The sequence below is a fragment of the Salmo salar genome, chromosome ssa05, assembly GCF_905237065.1.
Source record: "Salmo salar chromosome ssa05, Ssal_v3.1, whole genome shotgun sequence".
Classification (NCBI taxonomy): domain Eukaryota; kingdom Metazoa; phylum Chordata; class Actinopteri; order Salmoniformes; family Salmonidae; genus Salmo; species Salmo salar.
The window spans coordinates 67,813,068-67,836,919 of NC_059446.1; the positions used below are offsets into that span (position 1 = coordinate 67,813,068).

At 42.4% G+C, this 23,852-nt stretch overlaps 2 protein-coding genes across 7 annotated transcripts; one reads left to right on the top strand and one right to left on the bottom strand.

Moving 5' to 3' along the window:
- Nucleotides 1-223: 223 nt before the first annotated feature.
- LOC106605635 (B-cell receptor CD22) lies at nucleotides 224-5,314 on the top strand. 4 transcript variants are annotated; one of them, XM_014201495.2, is made up of 8 exons: nucleotides 224-491; nucleotides 579-971; nucleotides 1,110-1,358; nucleotides 3,149-3,421; nucleotides 3,572-3,662; nucleotides 4,022-4,073; nucleotides 4,404-4,531; nucleotides 4,758-5,314. In XM_014201495.2, the coding sequence occupies exons 1-8, from the start codon at nucleotides 437-439 to the stop codon at nucleotides 4,822-4,824; spliced, it is 1,308 nt and encodes a 435-aa protein (XP_014056970.2). In that variant the 5' UTR covers nucleotides 224-436; the 3' UTR covers nucleotides 4,825-5,314. The 4 variants fall into 4 exon arrangements, with proteins under 4 accessions (XP_014056970.2, XP_014056971.2, XP_014056972.2 ...); XM_014201496.2 differs by having other exon boundaries at nucleotides 4,410-4,531; XM_014201497.2 differs by having other exon boundaries at nucleotides 579-941.
- On the bottom strand, nucleotides 4,676-21,224 carry LOC106605634 (neural cell adhesion molecule 1). Of its 3 annotated transcripts, none has more exons than XR_006769944.1 (15): nucleotides 20,980-21,224; nucleotides 18,885-18,956; nucleotides 18,494-18,688; nucleotides 17,862-17,999; nucleotides 17,296-17,436; nucleotides 17,039-17,156; nucleotides 15,913-16,067; nucleotides 11,403-11,545; nucleotides 11,135-11,273; nucleotides 10,406-10,573; nucleotides 8,462-8,582; nucleotides 7,775-7,904; nucleotides 7,516-7,681; nucleotides 6,361-6,453; nucleotides 4,676-5,685 (listed from the first exon to the last, which is right to left on the bottom strand). XR_006769944.1 is itself a non-coding variant. In XM_045718644.1 (15 exons), the coding sequence occupies exons 1-15, from the start codon at nucleotides 21,038-21,040 to the stop codon at nucleotides 5,646-5,648; spliced, it is 1,989 nt and encodes a 662-aa protein (XP_045574600.1). In that variant the 5' UTR covers nucleotides 21,041-21,224; the 3' UTR covers nucleotides 4,676-5,645. The 3 variants fall into 3 exon arrangements, 2 of the variants coding, with proteins under 2 accessions (XP_045574600.1, XP_045574599.1); XM_045718644.1 differs by having other exon boundaries at nucleotides 6,361-6,565; nucleotides 17,296-17,433; XM_045718643.1 differs by having other exon boundaries at nucleotides 6,361-6,565.
- Between the last annotated feature and the right edge of the window lie 2,628 nt (nucleotides 21,225-23,852).

Consider the following 23,852-nt stretch of genomic DNA (forward strand, 5'->3'; position numbering starts at 1 on the left):
GTTTGGTGAAATAAAGACAATGCCCTTACATTGATGACTTTTTGCAAATCTAATCAGTTTTTCACGTTGATTCAATGTCATAACATAGATTTTGGGGGCTTGAAATTACATGGAAACAACTATGATTCAACCAGTTTTTCCCCAGTGGGTGTTATTGCAAAATAACACATCAGTTTGGTGGTTTGGCTGTGGTATTGTTGTGACTGTTGGAATTTCTTTCTCTCCAAAAAGCAGAAGTATGACAGTAATTTCAGCTAAATAGATGTTTTATGTTGACATCAGTACTTCTCCACAACCCCCCAGTCTTCAATAAGAAGAATTTGCCCAGCCACTGCTGGTCAGATAACACACAGCAGAGCATTACGTTCTTGGATCAAAGATTGTACTGGTATATTTTCTGGAATACAACTCTCTTTCCTACAGGGCTAAAGCCGCTATGCACTGTCAATATATTCTACAGTTATCTCTGTTAACTCTACTCTCCCTGCCAGGTACGTTTTATCTTGGTTTCAGTTAATTATATCCATCAGTGGAAAATGAATAAATCAATGTATTGACGTTTCAATCGCTGTTTTCAGGCACACTGGCCCAGACCTGGTCTGTTTGGTACCGTGACAGGGACAGGACTACCGTTATCTGTGCATCAAAAGGCTCATCAGTGGTATTGGACTGTACATACAGCCACCCAGCTGCCCAGATAGTTAGAAGAAAGATATGGTTCACTCCGAGAGGCAATACAAAACTAGACGGCTCACAGCAAGGAGATGGAGTGTATAACACATCTGGAGTGATTATGCCAAGATACAGTGGAAGAACAGAGTTTTATGACCAAGACAATAACTGCACACTGAAACTCAACAATGTGACTGAAGATGACCGTGGCAGATTCTTCTTCAGATTTGAGGCAAATGGACCTGGTCAACTCCATCAGGGATTTACAGGTTCGTGGGGTGTGGACCTGACAATATCAGGTAAATCTAGATTTATAGATTTGTGTACATGTCATCACACTAAACAATTAAGGTATTACATAACCTAGGATGGTCAGTTATTAACCCTTCATCATGTCCTAAATTTGGTTATACGTACATGTTTCTTCTTCATGTCAGTCTTATCCCTAAAGTTAAATGAAAATGGCCCCGTTAAGGAGAGAGACCACGTCACCTTGGCCTGCACCTCCACCTGTAACCCTCCTCAAATGGAGTTTCTCTGGTTTAAAGATGGCCGCCCACTTCCTGGTGTCTCTAGTGTCCATGGTGGGCAGTATCCCCTAGGTCCACTTTCCCCTAATGACACCGGGAGCTACTCCTGTGGTCTGGGGCAAGGCACATCTACACCAATACTGCTGGATGTGAGATGTAAGTCAGCAATAAATGTTGGTTTGATGCGATTTATGGTGTAGTCAGCTATCTTCAGTGGGTTGTTTTCTCTTCGCAGTGGCCAATGTACATTTTAGATGGCTTTGTTGATTTATTGTCTGTACTAATGTATAAATGCAGTACTACAAACATACAGTGGCTTGCAAAAGTATTCACCCCCTTGGGACTTTTCCTATTTTGTTGCCTTACAACCTGGAATAAAAATAGATTTTTTGGGGGTTTCTATCATTTGATTTACACAACATGCCTACCACTTTGAAGACTAAAAATATTTCTTATTGTGAAACAAACAAGAAAAAAGATTTTAAAAAACGGAAAACTTGAGCGTGCATAACTATTCACTCCCCCAAAGTCAATACTTTGTAGAGTCACCTTTTGCAGCAATTACAGCTGCAAGTCTCTTGGGGTATGTCTCTATAAGCGTGGCATATCTAGTCACTGGGATTTTTGCCCATTCTTCAAGGCAAAACTGCTCCAGCTCATTCAAGTTGGATGGGTTCCGCTGGTGTACAGCAATCTTTAAGTCATACCACAGATTCTCAATTGGATTGAGGTCTGGGCTTTGACTAGGCCATTTCAAGACATTTAAATGTTTCCCCTTACTTTAGCAGTATGCTTAGGGTCATTGTCCTGCTGGAAGGTGAACCTCCGTCCCAGTGTCAAATCTCTGGAAGACTGAAACAGGTTTCCCTCAAGAATTTCCCTGTGTTTAGCGCCAGCCGTCATTCTTTCAATTCTGTCCAGTTTCCCAGACCCTGCCGCTGAAAAACATGGTGTTCTTGGGGTGTTGAGAGGTGTTTGGTTTGCGCCAGACATAGCGTTTTCCTTGATGGCCAAAAAGCTAAATTTTTGTCTCATCTGACCAGAGTACCTTCTTGTTTGGGGAGTCTCCCACATGCCTTTTGGCGAACACCAAACACGTTTGCTTATTAACATAACTTTATTAACTTATTAACGTAAATAACATCTTTCTATGGCCAGGACGTGACAGTATTGCATATGCATATGTATTCACCCCCTTTGCTATGAAGCCCCTAAATAAGATCTGGTGCAACTAATTACCTTCAGAAGTCACATATTTAGTTAAATAAAGTCCACCTGTGTGCAATCTAAGTCTCACATGATCTGTCACATGATCTCAGTATACAGGTCGGACCATAGAAAGATGTTGTTTTCTATGGTAGAGTAGGTCAGGGCATGACAGGGTTTTTTTTCTACATTTTCTATTTCTATGTTGTCAGGGTCTAGTTTTGTATTTTCTATGTTGGGGTTTTGTTTGGGATTATCTCCAATTAGAGGCAGCTGGTCCTCGTTGTCTCTAATTGGAGATCATACTTAAGTAGGGTTTTTTCCCACCTGGGTTTGTGGGAGATTGTTTTTGAGTAGTGTATGTTTCACCTCTGCGTCACGGTTTGTTGTTTTGTTGTTTAGTTTAAGTTTATGTATTGCATAGTTTCACAGTGTAAATAAAATGTGGAACGACACACACGCTGCACTTTGGTCCGCTTCTCTGTACGACAACCGTGACAAATACACACACCACTTTTCTGTTTTTAATTTTTTAGATTTTTTTTTAAACACGTTATTTTTTTAATTTCACTTCACCAATTTGGACTATTTTGTGTATGTTCATTACGTGAAATCCAAATAAAAATCCATTTAAATTACAGGTTGTAATGCAACAAAATAGGAAAAACGCCAAGGAGAGTGACTTTACAGTAAAATGAATAAACACAATACAATGTTGTTTTCTGTACGTCTGCTTCCAGATGCTCCAAGGGACGTTTCTGTTAAGGTCAGCCCCAGCCCCGAGGTAGTGAAAGGCAGTCGTCTGACTCTGACCTGCAGCAATAACGCCAACCCTGCAGCAGAGACCTACACCTGGTTTCAGAGGTCAGGACCGCTACTTTCACTAAGATTAGGGACGGGGAAAGAACACACCTTCAACGAAATAGATTCTGATGACAGTGGACTGTACTTCTGCATGGCCCAGAATGCCCTTGGATCACAGAACTCTACAGAACAGGAGGTGAAAGTTAGAGGTACTGCAACACTTCTGCACTTCTTGTATGTCACGCTGTTGTGATGTCTGTCCTGTGTATCTCAACAAAACAAAGGCATGCCGACAGGGATATAAAGTTACAGTATATGATCTGATCAGTTTTAATTGTGTATTTTCTCTTGTGTTCCAGAATCAGCCCATTTAATTGTGGTCCTGGCAGCATTGGGGGCTCTCTTCCTTGTCACAGCAGTGATTGTGGTGCTCTACATTTACATAAAAAGGTGAGTGGTTTGAAAATGTCTTATAAAGAACTAAACATATATTATAGTGCACCGAAGGGCCCTCTCTCCCCTATCTTCTTTAGAAATGTACACAATTATATTTGCCCCATTCCCCTCCCTCTTTAGCTGTGTATACAAATGAAAATACACTGTCTACTGGCCTGATGTTGTAATCATGTAATCAACTGAGACTTACACAACTTCTTTCTTTCCAAATGTTCTTTCAAAAGATATACCATACTGGCATCCACTGTGGTTGGCCCACAGTGGAAAGTTACTAAAAAGCATGACAGGCTATTTAGTTGGCTATTTAGGCTATTTAGTATGGCTGAATTCTCTCTTTGTTTTATCATCCACAGACGGAAGTGGAACACGGCCGAGCAGAAGCTTCCAACCAAACCAGTCCCCCAGGTAGGTGATCAGAGGAAAGTAAAGTACAAACAGTGGCCTTACTGTGGTTGTCATTGCAAATGTGGTTGTCATTGCAAATGTGGTTGTCATTGCAAATGTGGTTGTCATTGCAAATGGGCTATGTTGTCATTGCAAAACAAACCTTACACATGGAATTTATTGTTCTGTTTTTCTTAGATAAAAAAAACAGTTCGTATGAAGGTTGAATGGTAAATGTGGAAATCAATCCCATTGAACTTGGAGTTAATTAAAATATGCCAAAGAATAGAAAGAGAGTCATTCTATGTCAGGGTCCAGTGCTCAGTATTTTGACTGTATTCTGACTGTTAGATACAGAAAGCAACCTTGTCTAGACCAGAGGACATCTATGAAAACATGAGACAGTCAGCCAAGCCGATCACTGATCCTGATGACATGAACTATGCAGAGCTCAATATCAGCCCTGCTCCTTCACCCAGGTAAATAAACACAGAGTGAGTGAGACACTCACAGTAAATTCCACAAGGAAAATAATGTGTATCAAATAACTTTTGATACACATTATTATTATTGCATAATAACTTGCAAAAAACATGTACGCAATAATGCAACAACAGGCTTACTACGTAATGTATCTGTAATATAGTAATAACTACTAGGTAAATACAAATATAGATGTGCACTAAAACCTGTTCCCTTTAAAAGGAGGCAGCTGAATAACAAGGCAGAGGATGACGATGCACATGTCTACAGCCAACTACAAACACACTGAGGTGGTCAGAGAACTTTGATATCAAGACCTCAAGCCCTACAGAATGGTAAACTCAAGAAAAGTGAATGAAAAAAAGCATGTTAAGTGACATTTTTTAAATAGAAAAATACATAGCTGTTATAGTGTATGTGTATGTACAAACAATGTACAGTGTACAATATACAAAATAAACTGTAAAAAAGTGGATAATTATACAAATACAAACATAAAATGATTACATGAGCACACAGGGTATGACATTTAAAAACAGATTATTAAAAAAGAAGCATATCATATTACTCTGTAATATATAAGAGCTCTGTATATTTCTCATGATTACAACACTTGAAGAAATTTAATTTTGGCACGTCGTTATTTGTTAATGTGATTATGCTATATACTGTTAATATGTTAGGATAAACATTCCTTATTAAATAATGATATGTCACTTACAGATTATTTGCAGATTAAAGTGAATATTGACTTCAATAAATAATGAGTTATAAATCAATTAATGAACTACGAAGGTCTCCCTGATAATTTACAGCAGCCTTAAAGTACTGAAATATAACATGAATGTACTGAAATATAAAAGCAAGGAAATGTAACACTTAACATGAGATTCCACAGGGCTGGACGAAATTACAACCATCTGTTGATGTTAGACATTACAGTTCACAGATAACTTTCCGAATCCTTATCCTTTCTCAACTTGGACTGTCCTGGGAACTTTCCAAAAACGTTTAACTAAGACCCCCAACTCACAATACTTCCTCCTTTCTGCTTTGGCATTTACAGGTTCCATTCTTCAGATACTAGGATGTCACTTCCTGTTCAGTAACTCATGCCTCTGTGGCAGGATCTCCAACGGGGGACCTTTTCCTGATAGGAAATGATAGGTCAGGTTAGAAATAAAATACAACTCAATACAACTAGCCAATATTTAATGAGTCATTAGCTCAGTAACTAAATATGCACATGCAAATACAGGAAAATAAGACTAATAAGCCTATTCATTCTGAGAGGGTATTCCCGTGTTCGTCAGCTCAAGTCATCAAAGACTCTAGCAGTGGCAAGTGGGTGGTGGCTACCTAACAATTAAAATGGGTATCAAGAAATGGCTAAGGGTGTCACTTTGCACATGGTTATATTAGTTATAATTGAATTAGTCAGTGATAAAACACACTTGCTGACTTATAAGTGTGGAGGTGCCTCTTTTTGCCATTTTTTATGGATCATAGCCCGTTTAGGGCGAGGGTGGGCTGTGTCCACCCCTCTGACATCGTCATCGGCCACCTACTCAAATTTGGTGAGGGGTGCTTTGTCGCACATGACCTCCGCCTGCAACCTATTCTTTGCCCCCTTTTGTGTCTGCAGTTTTGGGATGCTATCCCTCGGTATGCCAAGCCTATTCAACTTCAAGTCTCTGCATTGAAGGACACACATACACTGAGGCTCAGGAGGGTTCATATAGAGAAACACACATAACCACACTACAACCCTCTGAATATGTTACATTGAGGAACAGGCAGACAGTAGGCTAGAGAACAGTATTACCCATTAGAGGTGCCATCACCCTCCTCCACAGTCTTCATCCCAGGGACCTTCTGCCCAAACAGCTTGACAGCCAGGAACATCAGCATACCGCAGCTGTTGATATAGCAACAGGTGGCGTCCACAGCAATCAGTAGCACCAAAAAGATGAGCATGACAATGCCTGCCACAGCCCCTTTCCCCATCCCACCCTTATTCATCTTGGCTACTGAAGGGGAAGAAGGGAGGGGATGAAAGGGAGGGAGAGAAGGCGAGAGAGACAGAGAGAGGGAGAGATAATCATATTTAATCTCAGTAAAACAATTTATCCTGCTCTGGCTGCTCTGTTCTGTAACTGTTTTTATTTCAGAGATATTTCCTAGTCTGTTTTCCAGTATGTGACTGTGGTAAAGCTGTGAAACAGCTCATAAGGAATGACATCACCAAATAATGAACTAATTGCTGGCACCTGTGCCTTTTTACCTGCTCTGCCCGGGACTCTGGAAAAACTATTATAAGGTGAGAGTCCAGAAAGGGTGCACACGCTCAGACCCCACAGGGGCATCTCGTCAGCTAGACAAGCTAAATGTTTTTAAATGTTTTAAATGTTTAGTGTCATGTCCGTGTCCTATTCTGTTGGCCGAGTCCTGCTAAATGTGTTTAGTTGTTAGAAGTAGGTTTTTAAATTGCAGCCTGGGTTATGAAGGGAGGACAGAGCAGTTATTGTAGCTTAAGAGGGCTGGGTCCTGTATGTGCCTTCATCACTATCATGTGGGACCTTGGCTGTTTGTATTGGTCCAAGCATCTGTCTGCAGTGAAGAGTATTTGATATCCAGTTTGCTGTGTAACTGCATGTTCCCACCTTTGTATGCAGTGTCACCTCCTAGTGTGTAATTAAGCTCATAGCCTATGTGTGCCTTACACCAGAGTTTTCTTCTTCCTACTCAGGCTCAGTTGCATAGACCGCAGAAATATAGTAGGGCGTCTCTCTGAGATAATCCATGCTGTATTTTGTTTGCTATATTGTTGTTGAGTTCTGGTGTGTCCTTCACTCTGACATACTGGTTAATCGAAAGGTGGTGGCAGCACTACGCTACTCTGCTCAATCCAGTATTTGTCCCACCTTTCAGGAAGGTCTCAAGCTTTATTTCACTACTATAGTATGTTATAGCAGCTTACCAGGCTGTGGGACGTTGAAGTTCAGCTTGGCGGGGCTGGAGGAGCCGTAGGAGTTGACGGCTAGCACCTCCATGTGGTAGTCTGATTTATACTGCAGGTCATGGAGGTTGATCACTGTCGAGTTGGACGGCAGGTCCTTCACCCTCCAGTCCTCGTCCATCTTATTCTAAGAGAAGGGGGGGGGGTGTAAGGTCTTGCACACTCTGTAATGTCTTGATCTTTTGTCTTCACTGAAAAACAAAAACGCATGCATACTCACCACTCTGTAACGGACAATGTAGTGGATAATGGGGGAGCCTCCTCTATCCAACTGTATTAAAGGGATTGAGAACACATTGCCCTCAACCATCCCCTCGCTGGCCACCAGGACCGGGCTTTCTGGTTCCCCTGGGGAGGGAGGGAGGGAGGGAGGGAGGTAGAGACAGTGTGTTGGTACAGTGGGTACAGAGGTGAGGGGTGTTCATGCATCAGCCAGCTTATAACTACACAGTGTGTGAAACTGTTGTAGTAAAATCTACTGTCATGTTAGGGAGGTTGGTTATCCATGATAAACTGACTTTTCAGAGTTTCTCGACACGTGTCAGTACTTTACCTCCTGCAGGGCCGAATGCCGATGGAATGGGATGATGTCATCAGAAGCGGGGAAATAATGGAGCATGAATAGCCGTCAGTTAGCAGGTGAGGATGTCATGTGGATGATCATGTGACAGTGGAATGAGTGAATGATGGCAGATGAACGTTTCTTCCAGACAATATAGACAGACACTCAAAACAGTAGGCAATATGGATATAGTTTGTATCACAATATGGATATAGCTTGTTAACACAAGTAATGCAGTTTGAACAATGATAGTTGATGATATTTAATAATAACTATACTGTATTTGCCTAGATATGATGCGATTGGGAGTGAGGAAAGAGAGGAGGAAGAGGAGGGTGACACTCACGTATGCCCTGTGTGCGGACGGTGAGCTCGTCTGAGAAGCCACCCTGACCCAGGTGGTTCCGAGGGGCAAACCGGACAGAGTAGGAGGTGTAGGGAATCAGATCTGTGATCACCAGGGGGTCTGCACACAAACAACAGAGTGCATGAACACACACATATACACTGCTCAAAAAAATAAAGGGAACACTTAAACAACACAATGTAACTCCAAGTCAATCACACTTCTGTGAAATCAAACTGTCCACTTAGGAAGCAACACTGATTGACAATACATTTCACATGCTGTTGTGCAAATGGAATAGACAACAGGTGGAAATTATAGGCAATTAGCAAGACACCCCCAATAAAGGAGTGGTTCTGCAGGTGGTAAGCACAGACCACTTCTCAGTTCCTATGCTTCCTGGCTGATGTTTTGGTCACTTTTGAATGCTGGCGGAGCATTCACTCTAGTGGTAGCATGAGACGGAGTCTACAACCCACACAAGTGGCTCAGGTAGTGCAGCTCATCCAGGATGGCACATCAATGCGAGCTGTGGCAAGAAGGTTTGCTGTGTCTGTCAGCGTAGTGTCCAGAGCATGGAGGTGCTACCAGGAGACAGGCCATTACATCAGGAGACGTGGAGGAGGCCGTAGGAGGGCAACAACCCAGCAGCAGGACCGCTACCTCCACCTTTGTGCAAGGAGGAGCAAGAGGAGCACTGCCAGAGCCCTGCAAAATGACCTCCAGCAGGCCACAAATGTGCATGTGTCTGCTCAAACGGTCAGAAACAGACTCCATGAGGGTGGTATGAGGGCCCGACGTCCACAGGTGGGGGTTGTGCTTACAGCCCAACACCGTGCAGGACGTTTGGCATTTGCCAGAGAACACCAAGATTGGCGAATTCGCCACTGGCGCCCTGTGCACTTCACAGATGAAAGCAGGTTCACACTGAGCACATGTGACAGACGTGACAGAGTCTGGAGACGCCGTGGAGAACGTTCTGCTGCCTGCAACATCCTCCAGCATGACCGGTTTGGCGGTGGGTCAGTCATGGTGTGGGGCGGCATTTCTTTGGGGGGCCGCACAGCCCTCCATGTGCTCGCCAGAGGTAGCCTGACTGCCATTAGGTACCGAGATGAGATCCTCAGACCCCTTGTGAGACCATATGCTGGTGCGGTTGGCCCTGGGTTCCTCCTAATGCAAGACAATGCTAGACCTCATGTGGCTGGAGTGTGTCAGCAGTTCCTGCAAGAGGAAGGCATTGATGTTATGGACTGGCCCGCCCGTTCCCCAGACCTGAATCCAATTAAGCACATCTGGGACATCATGTCTCGCTCCATCCACCAACGCCATGTTGCACCACAGACTGTCCAGGAGTTGGCGGATGCTTTAGTCCAGGTCTGGGAGGAGATCCCTCAGGAGACCATCCGCCACCTCATCAGGAGCATGCCCAGGCGTTGTAGGGAGGTCATACAGGCACGTGGAGGCCACACACACTACTGACCCTCATTTTGACTTGTTTTAAGGACATTACATCAAAGTTGGATCAGCCTGTAGTGTGGTTTTCCACTTTAATTTTGAGTGTGACTCCAAGTCCAGACCTCCATGGGTTGATAAATTGGATTTCCATTGATTATTTTTGTGTGATTTTGTTGTCAGCACATTCAACTATGTAAAGAAAAACGTATTTAATAAGATTATTTCATTCATTCAGATCTAGGATGTGTTATTTTAGTGTTCCCTTTATTTTTTGAGCAGTATATATACACACTCAAACTAATAAAACTACTCATAACTACTCATATCACTAAAATGGTCATCAGAGGCCTCCCCTGGTTTAGGGAAATGAGTGTTCGGATACGACTTCTAGTCCTCAGCGTATTCATTGGTTTCATCTGAACTGTCTCAAACATCATCTACAGTATTTCATGAAATAGATTGGTCACTGAGAGCCAGGTTTTTACCTGTGGACTGGAGGACCCTCTCCTGCCAATTGTTCTCACGTCCTGTCTTCCACTGGAGGGTGAAGTGGGTGATGGGAGAGCCCCCATCCACCAGTGAAGCCCCCAGGGTGAAGTGGACCGATGTGGGCCCTGGCGTGCCACTTACCTGTGATGCTTTACCTGGCCAGGCTGGGGGAGGAGAGATGAGAGAAAGATGGAGAATGGGCGGGAGGAAGGAGAGGGAAATAGGGAGAAAGGACGGAGGTGAAGAGCAGTTCAAAGACAGGTGAAGAGGCAATGAGCATGTCAGAGATTAAAGAATAAGAACATTGCCGTTAGAAACAAAAAACGGTGAACACTGCAAATGTAAATAGAGTCCCTACACTTCAGCTAAAATCTCCCAATGTTTTCAGTTGTTTTAGAATGTTATAGTGGTTTGTGGCTGCTTGTCCCTTTATAGAAAGGTAAAAACCGATTGAATCAACGTTGTTTCCATGTCATTTAAACCCCAAAAATGTATGCGATGACATTGAATCAACGTGGAAAACTGATTGGATTTGAAAAAATTAATCAACGTAAGTGAATTTCATATTTTTTTCACCCGACTTTGAACCTAAAGCCAATGACTTGGTGACATTTTTTGATGATTTCACGTTGAATTCACGTTGAGCTGGCGTCTGTGTCCAGTGGAATGTTGTGTTAGCACTAAGTATTATCATAACAGAATAGGAAGGTCAAGAGTGGCCTTACTCTGCAGGCTGAAGTCTGTGGAGGCATTGCCAGCAGGACTGATAGCCATGCAGCTGTACAGCCCTCCATCTGAGGGAGTCACATTGTCAATGACCAGGACATAGCCATCCTCCATTCTCACTCGACCTCTACCAGCGTCCTGTGTCCACACAAACACAACCAGACAGGAGCTCAGAGGAGAGAAATATAACAATAAAATTCTCTGCCTGATTCTCCCCCAATATTTTTTGTGATTAATGCCACTGTGTGAATGTATCGTCTGTCTTACCACTGTTACCAGGTGGTTATTGTTGGTCTTCCTGACCCACTGCAGCGCGGGCATAGGGTGTCCTGAGACGTTACAGGACACTGAGAGAGTCTGGCCTGGCTCCACCTCCATCTTCTCCTGGCTCAGCACAGCTACAGGATGCTCTGGAGACACGTACAGAACATGAGACAGGACAAACTGTGTGCTTTGTGTAACAATAAACAAATTATAATAGATAAAAATATGTGAAAATTATTAACAATATATGTGCATCTTCTGTTAAATAGAAAAAATGATTGTGAGTTGTGTGTTCAGATCGCTTCGAAGACCAGCAAGATATTGGTATTATGTATGGTTAAGCCAGAAAGATATTGCCATTGTATCAAAATACATTTCAAATCAAATTGTCTTTGTCACATGCCCCACATGTCTCTCTGTGCCAGTTCGTCTTGTTAGTTTAGTCAAGTCAACCAGCGTGTTTTTCCCGTATACCTTTTGAGGATCTGGGGACCCATGCCAAATCTTTTCAGTCTCCTGGGGGGGAAAAGGTTTTGTCGTGCCCTCTTCACGACTGTCTTGGAATGTTTTACCTAAACCCTCCCTGAACGCTTGAAAAACAAACAAGTGACCCTCCCCTTTACCCAAAATAATAATTTAAACATAAAGTGGATAGCAGAGAACATGTCTTCCATTTACCCTCACTTCTTGGACAGACCAGAGCCTTAGATATGAAGTTTTAGAAACTGTTATTTGTCCTGTAAGCAATACATGGCAGCACATGAATTTTGATCGCGCACGGGGCTGCGGTCAGGGCCAGAAGTTTGTGGGTTCGCAGACCACTGTGGACAAGAGTAAAGGTGGAAAGATTTCCTTTATAGTAAAAACATTACATAAATCTACATTCATATTGGCAGGTCCGAGAAAAAATAACCTTCTATAAACCTTTCATGCAATTCTAAGTCATTTTACATATTAGCAGAATATTTTTTAATAACACACAAACTACCAAAATTACAGGCTAAGAATGGACAGAGAGTTGGGCCTATATGTTCACCTTATCATATTTCTCTAATGCCAAATCAGTGTCTTGTTTTAAATGAAACTGTCCCTGTTTGCAAATAATTAAATCTTCTACATCATGAGGAATCTTGAAGTTAGGCCTACTTTTCCACCCCAGACAGAATAGGCCTATCGACACAGAAAAATGTAACTGCTGGTTACTCTTCTTCAATGGCTTAACCCAACGAGAGTTCACAAGTGTTTCCCTAAAAGCTGTCTGGGTTTAAACATCTTTTATGGCACAAAACGTGAATAGATTCATCAATTGATAATGATAGAATGTGAATAAAAATATAATCGCAACATCCAACAATTTTAAAGAGTTACAGTTCATAGAAGGAAATCAGTCAATTGAAATAAATGAATTAGGCCCTAATCTATGGATTTCACATGACTTGGCAGGGGAGCAGCCATGGGTTGGCCTGGGAGGGAATAGGCCCACCCACTTGGGAGCCAGGTCCACCCACTAAGGAGCTAGGCCCAGTAAATCAGAATTAGTTTTTCCCCACAAAATGGCTTTATTAAAGAGAAATACTCCTCAGCACCAACCCTTCCCCTCCTTAGACAATCTCACAGGTGAAGAAGCTGGATGTGGAGGTCCTGGACTGGCGTGGTTACACATGGTGTACGGTTGTGAGGCCGGTTGGATGTACTGCCAAATTCTCTAAAATGACATTGGAGGTGGCTTATGGTAGAGAAATTAACATTCAATTCTCTAGCAACAGCTCTGTTGGACATTCCTGCAGTCAGCATGCCAATTGTACACTCCCTCAAACTGTGTTGTGTGACAAAACTGCACATTTTAGAGTGGTCTTTATTGTCCCCAGCACAAGTTACACCTGTTTAATGATCATGCTGTTTAATCAGCTTCTTGATATGCCACACCTGTCAGGTGGATGGATTATTTTGGCAAAGGAAAAATGCTCATTAACAGGGATGCAAACAAATTTGTGCACAACATTTAATAGAAATAAGCTTTCTGTGTGAATGGAACATTTCTGGGATCTTCTATTTCAGCTCATGAAAAATGGGACCAACACTTTACATGTTGCGATTAGATTACTTCCCAAGCAAAGTCAGGTTTCTGTCCTTGGCTATAGAAGGTTGTAACTCAGCATCTGAATGTCGAAGAAACTAAACAATGATATCCCCATATGCATCTGGGTCATGTGTCACGTCCTGACCAGTAAAAGGGGTTATTTGTCATTATAGTATGGTCAGGGCGGGGCAGGGGGTGTGTGTTTTGGTGTTTTTGATTTTTGTTCTATGTTTTCTATATCTATGGTTAAATCTTGTTTTCTATTTCTATGTTGGTTGTTTGGCATGACCTCCAATTAGAGGCAGCTGGTTGTCGTTGTCTCTAATTGGAGGCCATATTTAGTTGATGTTGTTTTACTTGTGTTTTGTGGGTGGTTATTTTCTGTATAGCGTGGATGCCTTATGGAACTGTTCTTCGTCGTTTGTTTACTTTGTTTATGTGTTTTCATCGAATAAATTAAGTATGAGCACTTTACCCGCTGCGCCTTGGTCCTATCCTTATGATGCCCATGACATCATGTCTTTCCCAGGTATTTCACAGCTTGTTTCTAGCATAAAGCATTGCGGACCATTGCGTTGTTATAACGCTTTCCTAATACTGGGTTGCACCACCTTTTTCCCTCAATTTGTCGGGGCATGGACTAGAAGGTGTCGAACTCCAATGCTTCCCACAGTTGTGTCAAGTTGGCTGGATGTAATTTAGTTGGTGAACCATTCTCGATACACATGGGAAACTGTTGAGCGTGAAAAACCCAACAGCATTGCAGTTCTTGACAGGCTCATACCGGTGCACCTGGCACCTACTACAATACCCCGTTCAAAGGCACTTAAATATTTTGTCTTGCCCATTAAAGTTCTGAATGGCACACATAATCCATGTCTCAAGGCTAAAAATCCTTCTTTAACCTGTCTTCTCTCCTTTATCTTCACTGATTGAATAACAGGTGACATCAATAAGGGAACATAGTGTTCACCTGGATTAACCTGGTCAGTCTGTCATCAAAAGAGCAGGTGTTTTGTACATTTAGTGTAGATCACTTTACATAATAGGATCTGTTTTATTTTCTTCAAAATCTTAAGCTAACAAGGGGTAGGCCTGTGATTTTTGCCATTTTCTTTAATAAAAGGTAGGCTTATGGCATACTCTCTCATACCCCCTCAATTTGAATATTGGTTTTAACTTAACAGCCCTTCACTGACATGGAGGTAGGCTGTTTAAAGAGTACATGGTGGATGGAGGAATTGACTGACACATCTATGGATATAGCAGCCTATTCTGTCTGTCAAACAGATAGGCCTACCTCTTATTTCTTAAATAGGAAGAAATATGCTCCAACACAAAGCCCTCTTGTTGTTCGTAAAGTCTAATTAAAATGAAGATCGTGCCTACTTGAATTTGCCTACTTTCAGCACCATGAGCTGTCCATTTCCGATTGTACCGCAGCTCCTGCTTCAAGTTTTAGCACCACAACGTAAGTTACTCAAATATGGCTTATTTTGACGTAGTCTATAGGCTGGACTGTACGCAAGGCCTACTCAAACATTATTTTTGGAAAAAGACTGTATCTCCTCCTGAACTGCCACGTTAGGCCTACACAGCACAGCCATTGGTTAGGCAGGACACAAAAAAGGTTTTGATCAGTAAGATCAGAGCAGGCCAGAGCTCAGGGTTGGAATATCCATTACATTGTGTAATGCAGCCTAGTTTTATTTAAACCATCCCAGCAGCTATCTTAGAAATATAACTTTGATCTGTGCTTCTACAAGCATGCATTTCATAGCCTATAGCCTGTAGGCTATGGTTCATTTAATTGAGACCACACTAAATAGCCTATAGGCACACCTGATATTGTGTGACCAGTGGAGAATCAGAGATGAGGGGCGGCATCGGGCACACATCGATATATAGCCTTCTAAGCAACTCATTTTAAAACACTAAGAAATATTGGAATTTCATCAATTACAAATGACATGGCCCTCCCCAGAACTAGATTTGAGAAAAAAAATACTAAACCTTCAACTTGGCTGAAATTGAAAAAGCACGGACCTTCCCCATTTTCCTCAAAGGTACCCATTCTGTTCATGAATCTTTCTGAAAACACCTGAAGATTACATTTTTTTAATTCTCTGATGGGAGACACAAACTGCTACTTTTCCCTGGTTGAAAATGTTACACAGGTAATGGGTTTGAATGGGATCAAATGGTTTGTTTTCCGAAACAGCTTCTGTTGGCTCAGGCTCACTAGACTGTCTGACAGAAAATGGTTGCTTACACAGAATCAAATTCTCCATGATATCTCTGTATATCAGGGACATAAACATCTGGAAGGAAGAATTCAAATACTGTTATTTTGGAGAAAGCTTGGTCTTATGAAGCTAAAGCTGTTTGTCTCCAGGAGGAGTGTGTTTCCTGGTGTTCTCTAACAAACCACACCTGAGACATCCAGCATGATCATGGCACTGCTCTCTGCGATCTTATTCTTGGCCGTGCAGATGTACTCTCCGTAGTCGCTCCTGACTACGGACGAGATAATCAGCTCGCTCTTGTCTGAGTTGTATTTGTAGCGGGACTCATCTGAAGAGTCTGGGCTGAGGAGGGAAGCGCCAAAAGAACATTAGCACGCTGCTGATAAGGAAGCTGACAGGAAGTGAGACACACAGTCAACCACACAGACAGGATGGCACGCCATATTAGCGGTGCACTGAGACATAAATGACCACATAAATATAGACACACTGGAGGCCTTCACCCAAACATACACTTTCCAATACACACTAGTTTTTCTCTCTCTCGCTCGCTCTCTCTCGCTCTCTGTTACATTCCCCAGTTTCTGTGTTTTGGGTTTGTATGTGTTTGTATGTGTGTATTTCAGGAAATGGCTTCCTGGATTCTAAGCAGCTGATTGGTTGGCCCCATCGATGATTGGAGCTCTGAACCCTCCCTTTCGACAGGGGAAACAGCTGTTTTCAATAACCAACTTACTAACTCATTACCAACTAATTATTCTGTTTTATTTGTTCCCAGGGAGGGAAGGGGAAGGCACCTTGGGAGTGCTTATGCAAGAGGCCTGCGGTCATACATAACCTGTAGTATTTACTGTCTATGCACACTAGGCAAGACCTGGGCGGACCACCCCCTGTATTTTCGTTGGCGCGCCATGAGGTGCTAAAAGGTTAGGTAAGTAGTGGGTATGCAGGTAAGGTAGGAGAGGGAACTCTTTAACTTTAACTTTCTTAGCTTTGGTTCCATCCAGCCCCTTTTCCCCACATTACCGTGTTAAGGAAATAAATTCCCTGTAAACGGTAATATTCTCTGCCTCTGTCATCCTTACCCGCACCTCCAATCACACACCTCTTTCACTCCACAGGGAGTTGAGTGTAGCAGGGTGTTGCGTTCCCTCCTCCAAGAGGCGTGCGTAACACTCTCTGTGTTACTGCAAACTGTTTCGAGCAGGATACTCTGGCTTTTCACACATGCACATCAGTGCGAGGAAGCACACACACACACACACACACACACACACACACACACACACACACACACACACACACACACTCACATTGTCCAGATGATGTTCGGTTGGGGGACTCCCTCGACCAGGCAGCTGAGGGAGACATTGGTCTCTGGTCCGGCCGTGACTTTCTTCACCTCCTCATGGATCTTCACTGTGGGAGGAACTACAGCAGGAGGGTCAGAGGAGACATGATTTATTATAGTCAACAACAACACTCCTAATCCTCTGGTCCATACAGAGTTTATACAAAATAAAGATCCTAAACTATCCTTTATTCCCTCCCTTAGTTTGAGTAACCCCACCGTTGACGAAGATGGAGATGACGAGCTTTTTGAAAATGGGCCGGTCCTTGATTTTAGCCCCACAGGTATATGATCCGCGATCCTTCCTGCTGATGTTGTTGATCTGTAGGGAGTTGTCTTTCAGTCTTGTGATCCGACCTGCTGGGAGCAAAGACAACAACAGGGAAAAGAAAGATCAGCGTCAGGAGCACGTTCTGTCTGCTTAATCATCAATATAACCAAGCTTCAAAAAGCAATCACGCTCTCTAAAGTTGTCAATGGTGACGTTCACATGAAACAGGGTCAGGGATTGTCTGACGGTTATTTTCAGTGTGTTTTGTCCCTCTGGAAAAAGAAGACAGATTAAATCAGATGTTTCCCGGGGGAAGAGTCTGGAAAACATCCCTCGATTTGATGGCAAATCGGATTAGCCTATGAGCTACATGACCCCTTCTGCCCCTCAACAGCATGTTCACCAAAGCCACCTCTCCATCGGTCACATGCGGGCAGCAGTTAGTGCGAGGAGCTAGGAAGCTAAGAGACCCCCATACCACATGAACAATCAGAAGCGAGGGTACCCCTCCTACCGTCAGAGTGCAGTTTCTGATGGTCCCTCTCCCAGTTGACTTCCACCGCCGGCTTGCCAGTGACCACGCAGGTGATGACCACATCTTGACCCTCCAGGAACTCATGGTAGACTGGTGTTTGCCCGAAGGATGGCGGCTCTGGGTGAGTTGAGAGAGGGATGGAGAGTGCGAAAGGGTCATTGTGTGTTTGGTTTTCCTATCCTCAAGGAACATTTCACCGTTCCCCACAAGGAAAAAGGCTATTTCAGGCTTAGGGTTTAGGGTTAGAAATAGGGTTATGGGTTAGGGTTAGGAGTTGGGTTGGAGGTTGGAGGTTTGGGGTTAAGGTTAGGATTAAGGAACATTTCACCGTTCCCCACAAGGAAAAAGGCTATTTTAGGCTTAGGGGTTAGGTTTAGGGTTAGGAATTGAGTTGGGGGTTTGGGGTTAAGGGTTAGGGTTAGGGGTCAGGGAAAACAAGGATACTTAAACAAACGTGTGTGTATGTGTGACAGGGATATGAGCTATGTGGCATCTTTAATCTTTCAAGACAACACTAATTAGCTCAATACTCAAACAATACGAGAAATATCCTTCAACACTGACTCTTGGTCATATTAGCCAGGTGAAAAGTTTTACTTTAAACATCTTACCGTAGACAAAGATGGTATAAGATATATCATCTCTGTGGCCTGTGTCAAATTCACAGAAGCATGTGTACCGTCCTGTATCCTCGATCTTGGCATTCCTGATTAACAGTTTTGACGATGTCTCATCCACTTTCTCTACCTGGTCATCTTCAGCATCCTCTCCATCTTTCTGCCAGGTGATGTCTCCTTCCCCACCGGCTACGAGAGGTAATGTGTAATTGTGTGTATCATATATTAATATTTTGTTAAGGATATATAAATTCATAAACTGCATATGCCAGTGTACTTCAATATGCAGAAGACACTCTACCCGTTACATTTTCTGCATTATATTGTATTTGTTCAACCATGGTAAGATGTTGCTCTTATGGAAATGCCAGAACATTGTACCAACCTTTGCAGAGGAGCATGGCATTCTCACCCAGCAACACATCTGGTTTGCTGGTGATGATTTCCATTTTGGCCTCTGACACAGTGAGGAAGAAGAGCAATATTAGAACAACCTTTCAGACACCTAACAGTAACACCACTTGAAACTTCTACATTCTGGAATAACTATTGAAATGGAGAACCTAGAGCCAAACATTTGGGCCTGCCTATCGAATTGACTAAGAATACATAAATGTGATTAATCAAATACCACCAAATCACACCTGTCGTGTATGTTCTACACTGTATCTCTACTAGACTGTGACAATGCACTCATCGACACCATGCATTTACAAGAGAGATCAGTTGATTGATTTGACCTGGGACACCTGCAGAAGGAGAGAGGTCTCAATTGCTCCTGTCAACGCTGAAGCCCTGCAGACTGCCATCAGCCATCAGACAGAGCATGTGTGTACCGTATTGTCCTACTGTTTTACTGGAGATAGTAAGTTAGGCCTATAAATAGGCTCCTAGGAACTAATTGCAGCACGCTGACAGGCGACCAGGAAAAGACAAGCAGGGAACTTGGCAGTGGTGGACTTCCTGAGCAGCACACTATTCCTTCCTGTATTGAGGCTGAGACAGGCTGCATGGCTGTGGCTGAGAATGGCTTTATGGCTGTGGATGAGACAGGCTCTATGTCTGCGCCCCAATTCTCTTATATGGCCACATCTCCTTCACCTCATAACTTACTTTCTTTCTGTCCTTTGTCTGTTGGCCAATGAAAAGTGAAATGGTTGGATAAATTTCCAGCCTTTTGCTTTCCTTTCCCCTATCATCAATTTGGGTGGAAAACAAGGTCAGGGGGCTCTTGGAGCCAAAACCAAATTACAGCAGAGGGAAGATATAGCCTTAACAATCACGGCTGGGTTAATTAGGATGAGTTTAGATGTCGTGGAATTAGAATAAAAGTAGTTAGTTGGCATCTCTTTTTCGGCATTTTAAAGAGCACTGCCAAATTATGGGCTGGGATGGATTCAGAAAGCATTTATCTCCTATTACAATTCAGCCTCAGGAACAGATGAGCTTGGACATTGCTCTGGGTACACCTGACACTGAAGAAAGTCAGTAGAGATAGAATAAAGAGACAGAATAAAAATCTATTTTTTTTTAACATGTGAGATGACCAAACTCAGTATTCTCTCCTGTGTCCTAGCATTCGGGATGCTGTATAGTTGTAGTACCACATTCATGTACTTGAGGAATGTGTTGAAAGAGCTATATATTGTACATGTCGGGAAAATTGGCAAGGAAAATGTTCACTTTAGTTAGCTCTGAATCCCTTAGGTAAGATTAAAAAACATGTCAATGACAAGTAAGACAAACAAGTTCAGTGCATCTCATGACAGAACACAAACTGTGAACCATGTTCCCTGTGAGGAGAACCATACAGATGTAGGATCTTCATTTGAGCCAGTTTGCTACAGCAGGAAAATAATCCTGCAGCAACAGGACATTTGCATTATTATGTGGATTATAATGAATGTATATTTTTGTAGGGTTTGATAAATGTATCTTAAGGGAAAATCAAGTCTGAAATTTCAAAGTGGAAACATTTGAACAAACTTCAGAAGCCTTTTTAAACACACACCAAGTTTTAAATGTCCTACATCACTTTAAAGTTCTCCTGCAACAGGTTGATCAAATTAAGATCCTACATTTGTAGCAGTGATACGATCATCATATATATATATATACCAGCTCTAATATACACATTTTTAATATATATATATATATATATATATTGGATATGGATAAATTCCATTGCTGCCAAGGGTTTTAATGAAGAAAGTCATTACACTGAAGCATAAATACTACATATTCAAAGAAATGAACTCCAACAGTGACATTTTTTGTCTATATATCTCTACATTATTTAAACAGTAGGCAAATCCATATAGACAACTAATGAACAAATAAATAAATAAATAAATATCGAATAAATACAATTTAAAACAAAAAATAGTCCCACTCCCAACAAATATAAAAGTAGGCCTAATTAATATGATTATTTACAGAAATATTTCAACCTTGAAGTGTTTAGGATTTTGTATTCTTACCTGAAAAACCAAGGACCAGCATTATGGAACACATTCTCAAGATGAGCATCGATTCAGCCATTTCTACCTCAACGTTGTCACTATCCTCAATGAATGGATCGATGTAGTCCTTGACACCTGCTGCGTGCGAAATACAACAGTGGTGGAAACATGTGTTTCATGCTTTTATAGGCAAGAGGTGAGAACCAGGGAGGCAGACAGGGACCCCACAATCTCTTAAATCTCTGCACGCCCCCCTCCCCTGCTGCCTATCCACACCCCTTAACATTTTTGATTCAGATCATCCACCGGGGAAAATGAATGCTCGAAAGTAGCCTTCCCTACCCTATCAGGCGCCACTGCAGGCCCCTGCCTCCCCTCCGAAACACCGTATAAAAGGAACTCCGCACTCCCCCAGGGACGAGATGGAAGAAGATATTTTTATCACTCGACTCCATCAGTTTTAGTTAAAGAGCAAGTTTATCTGAATTCAAAATGTGATGAAATTAAGTTATGCAAATAAAACATATATTCTTGATTTAGTAAATCCTTTTCGTTTCTTGACTACATTTTTCTGTTCCCATAACTTTCTGTTTGTAGAAAATGTCACACTTTGTGTCCGATTTCTCTGGAAAGCTCATGCAAAATGTTGATAATTTATGTTCTCAGCATAAATAACACTGGGTAAAAAAAGAGAAATAACCTGTTACTTCTGCGCTGCACAAGGTATAGATTCGTTTCACACTACAGTCGTTCTGACATAGCTGAGAGGTGCAGTATGAGACGTTATAAATTGACCATAGACCGTATTTTATACTTTTTTTAGGGAGTGCAACAATAAGGTTTCTCCGGGGACATATGAAAAAATGAAAGGAGAGCCGCACACTCTAGGAGCTCAGATGTAATAATTGAATAACCTATATCCAACGTTTCGACAAACAAGCTGTCTTCATCAGGGTATATTCTCCGGGGGCATACCCAGCCAATGAGATATTGTGCTTCGTTAACCAGGTCCTCTGCCAGAACAGCTGAGTTAAACAATTGTTGGAATGTCAAAAAACTGATAGTGGCATATAATCTATGGACGCCCATCCTTAAATACAGAAAAATTACAAGAATATATATATATATATTTTTTTTTTACTCATGACGAAGTAAAAAAATGCAAATATGTTTTTAATTTGTTTAAAAACCGACTAAATTTCCAAAGAAAAAGCCATCAATGTGAGGGCATTTCATATTTTTTTCACCTAACTTTTAACTTAAATCCAACGACATGGTGACATTTTTTGTTGATTTCATGTTGAATTCACGTTAGTTGACAACTCAACCAAATGTAAATCAAAACTAGACTTTGAACTGACGTCTGTGCCCAGTGGGATCATTCACTTCAAATGTAGAGTTAAAAGGAGATTATGTACACACATTTCCAGTATAAATCTTGCACTGCATCTTCCCCTTTGATTGTGAACATCCTGGAAACTAGGTCATGGTGTTTATCGTAAAATGAACATGAAGGTCATTTGGGACGCAAATTAAGTATTTTTCCACAGAATCCTATGAAAACACAGTTCAGTTTCAAGCCAAGCAGGACACCTACGTGCTCGTTGTCTTGGTACAAGACTTGTCTATTTAAGGTGCACACTCACATACTCATATAGGTTAAAGCATTGGCCTGTCACTCTGGCATGACAGCTATCTAACAAAAACTGTGGTAGGTGATGTAATCACAGCTTAGCAACCAATATCTGAGCTTCACACACACACACACACACACACACACACACACACACACACACACACACACACACACACACACACACACACACACACACACACACACACACACACACACACACACACACACACACACACACTCCAACAGCATCATCACCCTCCTTTTATCTGGCCCGCCACCCAGTAGGAGCTCAGTATCACTCGTGTTCTCAACCAGGCCGCCACACCTCTGAAGCCATATCATCATATCAGCCATGGGGCCCCAGTGCCAGCCAGTCCTTCCCAGCACCTCGATGCTGATAGTGAATCAATCGCAGGCTCCGGACCGTGGTCCACTCAGCCATTGGAGACCCAGCCCTTCCATCAGGGCCGCCTATCACAGCGATTATCAACAGCCTCTCATTTTCTTTCATTATAGGGGAGCGTGCTCTTTATGAAAATTGGCACACAACGGGGAAAAAGTGGCGGTCCCAGCTGTGATTATCTTTATTTCCTCCTCCCCTCTCTTCTTTTCTCACTCCTCCTTCTTGTCATGCTCATCCCTTGATTCAGAGAAGTACAGGGACGTTCGGCAATGCAGCTAGCTACCAAAACCACTATCCTTTTAGGTGAAAAGGAATATGAACTAGCGCTGACTGAGAAGACAAATATAAATATGTTTAGCTGAATTATCTTGGGTCCAGATCTTAGTTGATGAATAAGTCAAATACCATTAGTCTCAGGTGACAATGGCTAGTCAAGGCACACTCCTCAAAACAAGGACCCCACACCCTCATGTTTTATGGATGCCACATGACGCCAGTCCCCAAAGTGTAGACCAGCCACCGTTCCCTTCTTTGTCCTCCTCTCCTACTGGTAAACAAACAATGGCCAGATGACCAATGGGGTGGTGCCAGAATTGCAACGCTGGTTTAGATAATAAAAACACAAATACCACCACTCACATACTGTACACTGTGCACACACACACATTCTTAACAGAAACCCCGGATGAGAGGAGACACCGCAGGAAATTGGGACAGACGTCAAAGGGCTCTCGTGACGTTTAAGGGCTTCACACCAGAGGAGGCTGGTGGGAGGAACTATTGGAGGACTTGCTCATTGTAATGCTGGAATGGAATACATATAACGTTATCTGCTAAGCAAATTGGCCCTTG